The sequence below is a fragment of the Lotus japonicus genome, chromosome 4 (assembly GCF_012489685.1).
Source record: "Lotus japonicus ecotype B-129 chromosome 4, LjGifu_v1.2".
NCBI lineage: Eukaryota > Viridiplantae > Streptophyta > Magnoliopsida > Fabales > Fabaceae > Lotus > Lotus japonicus.
Genome location: NC_080044.1, coordinates 78,898,148 through 78,908,831, shown reverse-complemented (window position 1 = coordinate 78,908,831; position 10,684 = coordinate 78,898,148). Strand labels below are relative to the sequence as shown.

General features: G+C 35.1%; 1 protein-coding gene across 2 annotated transcripts; it reads left to right on the top strand.

Moving 5' to 3' along the window:
• Positions 1 to 2,468: 2,468 nt before the first annotated feature.
• LOC130711166 (filament-like plant protein 3) lies at positions 2,469 to 8,289 on the top strand. Of its 2 annotated transcripts, none has more exons than XM_057560663.1 (5): positions 2,469 to 2,628; positions 3,184 to 3,358; positions 3,987 to 4,164; positions 6,019 to 7,376; positions 7,808 to 8,289. In XM_057560663.1, the coding sequence occupies exons 2-5, from the start codon at positions 3,245 to 3,247 to the stop codon at positions 8,120 to 8,122; spliced, it is 1,965 nt and encodes a 654-aa protein (XP_057416646.1). In that variant the 5' UTR covers positions 2,469 to 2,628; positions 3,184 to 3,244; the 3' UTR covers positions 8,123 to 8,289. The 2 variants fall into 2 exon arrangements, with proteins under 2 accessions (XP_057416646.1, XP_057416647.1); XM_057560664.1 differs by having other exon boundaries at positions 2,478 to 2,628; positions 3,223 to 3,358.
• Positions 8,290 to 10,684: the final 2,395 nt, after the last annotated feature.

Here is a 10,684-nt window from a genome sequence, read left to right as displayed (position 1 = left end):
CTTGAATCAAACATGACAATAACCATGTGGCGGATTGACTTGCGTAAAAAGGAAGCTCACAACCCTCCGGTGGGAATTAGGATCGTGAATAGGTCGACGATGGAGCTTGGAGTGCTGGTCTTGAGAGACTACTAGATGGAGCTTGGAGTGCTGATATAGAGAGGAAAGCAAGCATCGAAGAGCTACTCTAATTTCCTTCCTTTAGATGCTACTCCAACAAGTGAGTGTTTCTCGGGTGAGGAGCACTAACGATCATTACTCTCGATTTTCATTTGATTTTTAATTTTTTTTCTAAAATATATCAATGGTTCAGATTGATTCGTGCATGATTTGTCTCTTGATTTGTGGTGCTGTGTAGCAATGCTCTCGTTTAGGGATTAAATTAGTTTAGCCAATTGAGATAATGTTATTATTGTAATGAAAGATAATTACACAGGTGAGGATTAAAACTTGGCTATTTTCTAAATGACATGATTGAAAGTTTTTTTTTTTTGAACTTGATATGATTGAAAGTTATTGTAATGTTATTCTTGGCTATTTTCTCTTGCATGAGTGTTTTTCTAATTTTTCTATATTAAGAAGTTAAAATCAAAACTCATATTTAGCAGAGAGAAAAACATAGTTAACTCTGAATTTTATGGATATTTAAATAATTGGGGAGGTGTGGTACACTGCATCTCGCATTCAATCTCAATTTATCAGAAGCCAAAACTACTATTTAGTCTCAATTCAAAGTACAACGGTTAGCAGTGCAAGCATGAGTTGATTCTCTAGTATGCTTAAATTACTTGAATACCTCTATATGACGACTTGATTTGCTAACCAAGGACTCGAGTTTGATTGTCTTTTTTTTTTTTTTGACAAATGAAAATTTTATTCATAATCAAAGTGCCATGGAGGCAGACAGGCAGTTACATCAGAATCAATCAAAGGAACACAATCCGGAGGAAGCTCCTCAATCCAAACATGGTTGGGATACCTTGAGGAGTTCTTAGCCAAGTGATCGGCTACAGAGTTACCGGATCGGCGAACAAACGACAAATTAAAACTACGAAAACTCAAAATCAAATCCTTACAATCTTTAAGAATAGAAATAAAATAAGAAGGTCCATGCAATGGTTTGTGCCATGCATCAAAAAGCTGGAGACAATCAGTCTCTAACACCACATCCATGAAGAACAAATCAGCTGCTATAGATAAACTCCAACGGAAAGCAAGCGCCTCAGTAATCAAGGAAGAGGAAGCGTCAACCGGATATGCCGTCGCTGCTGCCATCACAAGCCCCTCCTCATTCCGAGCAAGTAGCAACACACTCAAACCCTGTTGGACATCCCTTCTTCCAGGAACCGTCAAAACTAATGACATTCGTATGTTAAGAACATTATATTTTACATCATGATTGACACCTAAGTCAATGGGGAAAACTTCTAAGTTCTAACTAAATTTTTTTGTCATCGAGAATAATTGGCATAATACAAAATTCAATATAGACATGTGTACTCATCTCAATTATATTGATGCTTGCAGGAATAAATTGATTATATATTAGTTTAAAAAACTCCATACATCAATAATTGATCCGAAGAAATTCTAGTATCTGTTTTATGTACCATATTTTTATTTCTCGTTTTTTTTACTTCATCGGAAAATTATTGCACAATTATTTCTCTTTTCTACATTATGTGATAGTTTACTTTCATTACTTGTTGTTATTCACTTCTAGCTAGCAATATGAATATCTACCCATATTAAGTGTACCTAACATTTCTCAATCAGTTTTAACTCTTATATATCTACAGTAAAGAATATTTGTTGACAAGTACACAGCTCAAGACAATGTAGCAGTTGGAAAGCGGACACAAAAAGATATTTATCTAGGCAAAGATAAAAAGAAAGAAAACATTCAAATACAAATCAATTTAGAAATAAAGACAAAACATATGACATAACGTTGAAAATGGTTAACTAGCCAATTTACAAATAGTGATAGATTATCGGTTTAACTCTTACCTTACCATAAGTTAAGGATTCAAACCTTTGTCTCTGCTAAAATTTCATTTGGTGAACAAGACAAACTTCATTAAGAAAACTCTATACTTAAACTCAAGAGTTGAGTGTCTACTGTTGGTCTTTTTAACATGTCACTTAGACTCGTATCATTCTCATGTTTTCTCTTCATCCTACATACTGTTAAACTTGGTATGATAATTGATAGGTAGAGGACAAGAAGAACAACAGTAACTAATTAAGAAGAACAAATCGAATCAGATTTTATGTAGGGAAACCCCAGGACCAATAGGCGGGAATAACGCGGACTTCATTTCAAACAAAACAGCCTCCATTGTCAAATGTAATTATCTTCATCATCAGAAAAAAGATGAAGTGAGTAATTACTAATTAAAACCAGCATTACACTTTTTTAATTATTATTTTTTCTCTCCCTTCACATGGTCCTACGCTATCTCTCTCTGTCACTATTCATTTTGTTTCTATTTTATTTTCTGTTCTGTCACCAGAAAACGTGTCGGATAATATTTCAGTACAACCTCTGAATCTTCCGATGATGTTCCCCTGAAAAAATTCCCCTGACATTCCTCTCCGATCTCCGGAGCTTGTCGCCGGCACAAGGTAACAAATCCCACTCTTACCCCTGTCACTCTCACCCTGTACTTTTCACTCATTACCCTTTTCTTCAAGCAATCTCGTGAGTGAAACTCAATCTGGGTTCACGTTTTCCAGATACAACTTTCAATTTTTCATTGATTTGCGTCAATTTGGGAAGTCTTTGGTAGGTGGGTATGTGTCATGAGAGTTGTTAGATTTTTCAGTGTGGAGTAAAAGCCATTTCTTCAAGCTTCTATCAAATCCTCTTTCAAAGCTTTCATCTTATTCAATATTTTTTACTTGTGACTTGTGGTAGTGATCCTTTTCAAGCTTCCATTGAAAGCACTACCCTTTTATGGGAAGCTTCAATAAAAGGTAAAAAAATGGAGGTAGATGGGTTTGGATGGATGGGAAGTGAATTCTAAGCAAAGCTCATAACTAACCCACTTTATGTTTTTCATTTAAAATTTGATTCTGGTTTCAGTCTTATAATAATGTCCCTTCCTTTTTTGTTATGTTTCCCCTTTTTACATCTCTGATTTGTGTAGTACCAACCAATTCAGCATTGATTTATTGCAGTGTGGATTCTCAGATCGAGTTATGATGATGATGTTGTAGGTGAGTGAATGAGCTCACTGTGATGGACCGAAGGAGTTGGCTATGGCGGAGGAAATCATCTGAGAAAAGTCCCGGTGAGACGGAGAGTTCTGGATCAATGTCATCTCTCTCAGAAAGATTCTCTGATGATCAAACGGTATATATTTATCACTTATCGGTATTTCAATTGACTATGTTTTGATTGTTTTCCCCCCATTTTGATTGCATAGATTAATGTTCCCCTTTCTATCCATTGTTTTTTGGGGGAAGTTACTAGGGCTGTGGCCATTTTGTGAAGTGAAAATCACAGACTTTGTTGAAGGAGAGATGAAAAAAGAAAATGGAAGGTGAGAATGTGAGATGTGGCTTTAAAACTAGATGAGTAAAACAAAAAAAGAAATTGTACAATTTTGAACAGAGAGTCCCAGAGAGTCTGACATTATGAGAGGTCTAAATGTGGAAACAAGAAAAAGAGAGGTTATCATGTAATTGACATTTCAAAGGCTTGGTGGGACAATACTCAATAATGCAATTGCAAGAGATTGGACAACAACCCCTCCTTCTCGCTGCTGTATCTTGAGACAGTTTGTAATGTCTAGACAAGATGAGAAGTTGAAAACAATGGTTACTACTTCTTCTGCAGTTTTTACATGGACTTGTTCCTTTTCTTAGCATAAAGGATATTATCATTAATACAGTTCTATTGTATTGTGAGATCTATAGCTTGTTCAGATTATTGTAAAATTGGGGGGAAAATGAATCTGATTTGCCCCAATGTTGTGAAGGTATATTCAGCTCAAGCTACTCAATCACCGGAAGTCACGTCTAAGGCTGCATTAAATGAAGAAGAAGTTACTGATGTTAAGATTCTTACAGACAAATTAGCTGCTGCTCTGCTAAATATTAGTGCCAAAGAAGACTTGGTAAATCAGCATTCTAAAGTCGCTGAAGAAGCTGTCTCAGGTATGTAGGTCTCTTTTTTTGTTTTCTTTCACGAAGAAATGTGAGGTGCATTCAAATCATAACTTGAAATCCCCAAAAAGTGATGGTTTTAGGAGGATCACAAAGGAAAGTTCCCGGTTAAGAAATTCTTAACTTTTCTTAAAATGTTCTAAGCTCTTCTTTTTGGATCATATACTCAGATCATTCATTACATTTAAGGATTTACATTTCTTCAATTACTATATTGCTGCTTTTAAAGGATGAATATCTAAATCAAAGCTAATTTTGTCTGTATATGATCCATGGGTTCTTCTCATATTTGAACAATCTAGTAAAATGTGTTTTTTCCTGCTTGTCCATGGTGTATTTTTCTTACCTTGAGAAGCCACTACTATCATAACCCTCTGCTTTAAAGTATAACCCAAATTATTTGAAAAAAGTACCTGTTCTTTTTCTTGCCAGAAAACCTACGCCAATTGACTAAGACCTGTTTGAAAGAGCTTGAGTATATCTTATAACTAGGGGTGTCAAAGCGGGCTTGGCCCGCGGGCTCAACCCGCAAGCCCGCAAAAAAGGGGCGGGGCGGGCCACATAAAATGAGCTCGCGAACCATGCAACCCGCCCCGCCCCACCCCGCAAATATTGTGGGTCAACCCGCAGCGGGGCGGGCCAACCCGCGGTTTCCCTTTTTTTTTAAACTTCATAGTTAATTATGGTGCAAAAGGGCATTTATCTTTGAATACAGTTGAGGATCGTGGGATATGGATATGGCACAAGGTGAGTAGCAAATTTTTACAATTATTTACCCAATCATTTTAACAGAGCTGAAGTATGTTCATGCATTTGTATTTCCTTTATGCACTTTGAGACTCATGTAAAACCACATAAGGGACCGTTAATGCTATTGTCCTATGTTGCTTGCAAGTTTTGCTGCAACTTGCTATACAGATATAATTTACCATGCTTGACTATTCAAATATAATAGCAAGTTTTGTTTTTTTTTTTTAAATTGAAACAACTATGACAAAAAGAAGAAATCATCCATTGATATTTAAAACATTTCTCAAACACAGTATTTCTGCAAGACTAAAAAGCCAGCCAAATGGAAAGCAAAATGAGCGAAAAACAAATCGGAAAACTGCAAAATGGTAGTAGTTGAACACCTAGAATAGAGAGGTTCCTTTTCCCTTCTTGTCACCGCCAATCTCAAAGTGCTTGCACCTCTTGATAGCATGCTTTGTTACAGCTCATGTACGCAAGTTTTGTTATTGTGTTGTGTGCTAAAAAGAGATCACAGTGCAAGCTTTTGTTTTTATTTATTATTGGGTGATTTGGGTCGAATTTTGTTTTTTAGGAAAAAATAACCATTTTATTTATAAAAAAACTAATTTTCTCCTTTGTGCGGGCTAGCCCGCGAGCCCGCATACCCGCCATTACGCGGGGCGGGGTGAACTTTTCTAACCCGCGTCTCATGCGGGCTAGCCCGCCCCACCCCGCTTTTATGCGGGCTTAGTGCGGGGCGGGGCGGGGCGGGGCGGGTTGCCCGCTTTGACACCCCTACTTATAACATAAGTGCCAAGTGTAATGAGCTTATTGCCAATTGACTGCGCTAAGTGTTTGAGAGAGTTTATGTAAATAGATTATGACCTACCTATAAGCTGTTTTGAACTATTTTCATAAGCTACTTATATTAGCTTATGAAAAAACGCTTATTCCTTACCTATAACCTATCTCGGGCCTATTTCAATAAATTTCTCAAATTAGCTTATAAATAAACACATACACGAGAAGTGCTTGTTTCCGTAAGCGCTTAATCAAGTTGTTTAATGAAACGCATCCTAAAATACTTTTATATTGCCTTTTGGTTTTATTTAGGCTGGGAGAAGGCTGAAAATGAAGTGGTGTCTTTAAAACAACAACTTGATGCTTCAAGGCAGAAGAACTCAATTCTTGAAGACCGAGTTAGTCATCTTGATGGGGCACTCAAAGAGTGTATGAGGCAGCTTCGGCAAGCTAGAGAATCGCTAGACCAAAAGTTCCATGAAGCTGCTGCAAACAATTCTCATGACTGGGAATCCAAAAGATCTGAGCTTGAGGGCAAAGTTGCTGAGCTTGAGGCTCAACTTCAAGCATCAAAAGCAGATGCTTCTGCTGCATCAATTCGTTCTGATCTTCACCAGAAACTCGAGGCTGTGGAGAAAGAGAATTTGGGTCTGAAACTCGAGCTGCAATCGCGACTTGAGGAACTAGAGTTCAGGATTGTTGAAAGGGATTTGAGTGCCCAAGCTGCTGAAACGGCTAGCAAGCAGCATTTGGAGAGTGTCAAGAAGGTTGCTAAGCTTGAAGCTGAGTGCAGAAGACTGAAAGCAACGTCTCGTAAAACATTTTCTGTTAATGATCACAGGTCTTTGACTGTGTCTTCAGCTTATGTTGAGTCCTTCACAGATAGCATGTCAGATAGTAGAGAGATGGATGAATGCGAACCAAGCCATTCGGATTCATGGGAACTTGATCAATTTAAGAATGAAAAGGCTAGTGGAAAATTTCATATGGCCCCTTCAACCGAGATCAATCTCATGGATGATTTCCTTGAGATGGAAAGGCTTGCTTCATTGCCGGATTCAGGAAGTGGAAGCCGTTTTGTTGGGGAAGGAGCAGCATCAGATCAATCTAATGTTGGTCAAGATACAATGAAAGCTGAAGTGGAAGCTATGGTTCAGAAGAATGCTGAATTGGAGAAGAAGCTGGAGAACATGGAAGCAGATAAACTCGAGATGGAGATGATTTTTTCTGAGTGCCAAATGCAGCTTGAGACATCAGAGAATCAGATCAGGGCAGCAGAGTTGAAGGTAGCAGAGCTTCAAACTCAGTTATCTCTTGCAAACAAATCAAATCAAGAGCTATATGAAGAACTTAAAGAAACAAAAACGAATAGGGAGATGGTTGAGTCAAAACTCAAACTTACTCAAACTGATGTAGAAGAATTGATTTCACAAATCCATTCATTTGAGGAAGAGATTCAGAAGGAGCGAGCTTTATCTTCTGAGAATTTGATCAAGAGAAGGATGTTGGAGGATGATCTTGAGAAGGAAAGAACTTTGTCTGCTGAGAATTCGATCAAGAGCAGGAAGTTGGAGGACGAGCTTTCAAGAATGAAACATGAAGCTCAAGTTCAGCAAGAAACCAATACATTGTTAAAGGAAGGTGTTGATCAAGATTTGAAGTTAAAACAGGTTAGTTTGCCAATGCTTATTTGAAACTATATTTTTAAGCCTTCTTTACTGTATTTTTTGCATTGTAGAAACATGCTAGCTAACCTTGTGGCATTTTGTTATGATGAAAATTGTCAAGGGCAACATGCATAAGCATAACTCATCAATCTTCTTTATTTTAGTGAAACAATTCTATCTGTCTATGCTTAGATAAACCTTATAGTTTTTGTTTGGATACCAGTTGAGTGCGGTGAACATTTTGTTCTGTTTTTACCTCGAAGTGACTGCTAAAGTCTGTTTGCACTCGTGTCAGCAGATATCCAAGCATACCATATCATGTTTTATCAACCAACCAATAATTGTGATACTTATTTATTTATTTATTAAATGTCTTGCACCAACCATTCGCTTTTTTATTCATATAAAGAGCTTAACATGATCTTCTACTGCAGGAGAAGGAATTTGCATTGGCTTCTAGTAAATTTGCGGAGTGCCAGAAAACCATTGCATCTCTTGGAAAGCAGTTAAAGTCCCTTGCAACCTTGGAAGACTTTCTACTTGATTCAGACAAGCCTATGGAGTTAACTTGTGAAGCTACACTGCAGGGTCCTCAAAATGGTGGTGAACAATTGAAATCACATAATAATAGTGATTTGGGTTTGCCGAAAAGAGTTTCTGAACCCCCCATTTCTCAATTGAAAAGTCGTAACGGTTTTGGTAAGCTCGTCCCTAGAAGCAAGAGTGTAAGCAGGGGAGGCACTCACTGAAACATCATGTGAAAGGATGAGGTTGAGTTGTAAATTTGGTTTATTCATTCTTATCCGGCTGGATTCAACATGTATGAATCCTAAGTTGCGTAATTATATAAATAGCAATGCTTGTTAATGTAAAATTGTTCAAAGTAAAAATAGTAATAATAAAGTCCAATTTTTAAGAGCGTGGTTTCACCTTCGCAAGTGTTGGAATTGAAATAAAGCATTTGATTCTAATAATACTAGCGAAGTAACCCGTGCAATGCACGGGTGACTGTTGTCATATAAAATTTAAATTTTATGTAATATTATATTTTTGAAATTTTTTCTAATTTTAATTAAAAAATGTATAAATAGTTGTTAGAAATATATATTTTAAGTTTTTTTTTTCATATTATATATTCGTATTTTTAAAAAAAAATCTATTTTTTTTAAATAAAACATGTTAATGTTAATTGAGAAAAATTCTTTAGATGATAATTTTACGTAAGATATTTTAATTTAAATCGGATCAAAATGAAACTCAGAAACACGCGAAGTCGTTGGTTAGTTTTTACTCCCTTTGGGACGACCCCTCCTCGAGCCACCCATCGACACACTCCCTCCATGCTTCTTAGGAGGCCTCCCTCTCCTTTTATTAATAGGAGATGTCATTGTTTCCTTAATATCATGTATATTGTTCTCTCCCTCAAATGAATCATCCACATTAGTAAACACCATTAAAGCTTGGTTTTTGTCCCTTACAATTGGACTTTCATTAATCACAAACTCATCCCTCTCACTGTCTGAATGTGGCCACGAAACATCCCCATATTTATGCGTATTTGCCTCTGTTTCCTTCACAAACTCGTCCCTCTCACTCGTTGAAGATGATGCTTCACAGTGACTCAACGACAACACCTACACTATTACTATTACTACCACCTCCGTCTTCACCACCCTTTAACATCATTCTCATATTTATATTATCTATCATCATTCAACATTTTATGAAATATAAGATTATATTAATTTAAAGAGTAATGATATATGGATCGAAATTTTTATCCCACGAATGCAACGAATTGGTTAACAACCAATCATATTCATATGTTGAGGTTATGATTGAGACAAAACAGAAATCAAAACAGGAAATAAAAACATATTAAATAAAATGATATGTTATACACTGTATGACCAAACATTGTATAATATAAATTTTATATTAGGCCTAATACTGATAAGTTTGATACTATCATACATTATACTATCATGCTTTATATATTAAAACATATCAAACATATGTAAAAAATGTATGATAACACTCACATTCTTATATCTTCATTTTTTTATTAGCAAATGTTAGTTGTTAATTGTTAGTAAGTTAGTCCTTTCACCACGGTTTGAACTCTGACCCTTCATCCTTCAATACCCTTCATTTGGTGAGCTACCAATCCCACCCATTATTTTATCCTTCATGTTGCATTCAGGTTTGAAAATGTGTATATAGTGAAGAAAATATTATACGTTTGTTATATTTTAAATATTTTGTATAAATTTCTTTTAGAGTATGTTATTCTTTGAAAATATAATTACTTTTTTTTTCTAACTTACCATGAACATGGATTCTAAATTATTTAAACAAAAATTTAAGAATTTTAATTTATAAATCTAAAACAAACTAATTAATTGCAAAAAATAAATTAACAAATTTTATTTATTATTCTTTTGATTCAATTAAATAGTTAATAAAATTTTTCATTTTCTGGAAATTAATTTGGACGGATTGAAAATCAGTATGATTTTGAATTAATCCTTACTTTTTTTGGTACATTGCGTGAAAAGAAATGAAAACTAAGGTCTCACAGAGGGGACACCCATAACATCAGCCAACAACGACAAACTCATCTCTTCCAGAGAATGATCTAGAGCCACAAACTCATTATTCAAAAATAAGAAGAAAATTAGATCATAACCTTTTGGATTTTCCTATGTGTTAGCCTTGTAGTTTATTTTCCTTGTCTTTTAATTTTCCGGTGTACCCAAAAATATTCTTAAAAAAAATTAATTTTAAGTGTAAAAAAAATAAAAAAAGAGAGGATCGTGTTTTTTTTGTATTGGAAAATAAATGTGTTGGTTTTATCATACATGATCATATAAATTAATATACATGATTAATTGGAAAAATATACAATAGAATAACTATAAAAAATAAAAATTTACACTGTAGTTATTTAATAGAGTTTTAAAATTTCCTAATTATGCATGTCTTATTCACGCTGATTGTATTTGAATTTGGAAATGACTATGTGGTTATTATTGGTTTGAAGTTAAAATATCACATGTCTTCTTCTGTGAAATGATCGATCACCTCTTTTTTTGATTTGAAATGCTCCATTTGGTTATTTAATTGAAATTTAAAGTTTCCTAATTAAGCATGGTTTAATCATAGTTATTGGTTTGAATTGATTTCAAGAGTTATGCACCATTATTATACTTGACATTTTCCTAATTTTTTGAAATGATTTTGGTATGACATGTTCGACTCATTAATTTTTTTATTGTCATCATTATTATTTTTTAACTTCAAAATTCATT

Coding starts and splice junctions, on each gene's coding strand:
- LOC130711166 (XM_057560663.1), top strand. CDS start 3,245: ATGGACCGAAGGAGTTGGCTATGGCGGAGGAAATCATCTGAGAAAAGT. Junction 3,359..3,986: donor GATTCTCTGATGATCAAACG/GTATATATTTAT, acceptor AATGTTGTGAAG/GTATATTCAGCTCAAGCTAC. Junction 7,377..7,807: donor AAGATTTGAAGTTAAAACAG/GTTAGTTTGCCA, acceptor CTTCTACTGCAG/GAGAAGGAATTTGCATTGGC.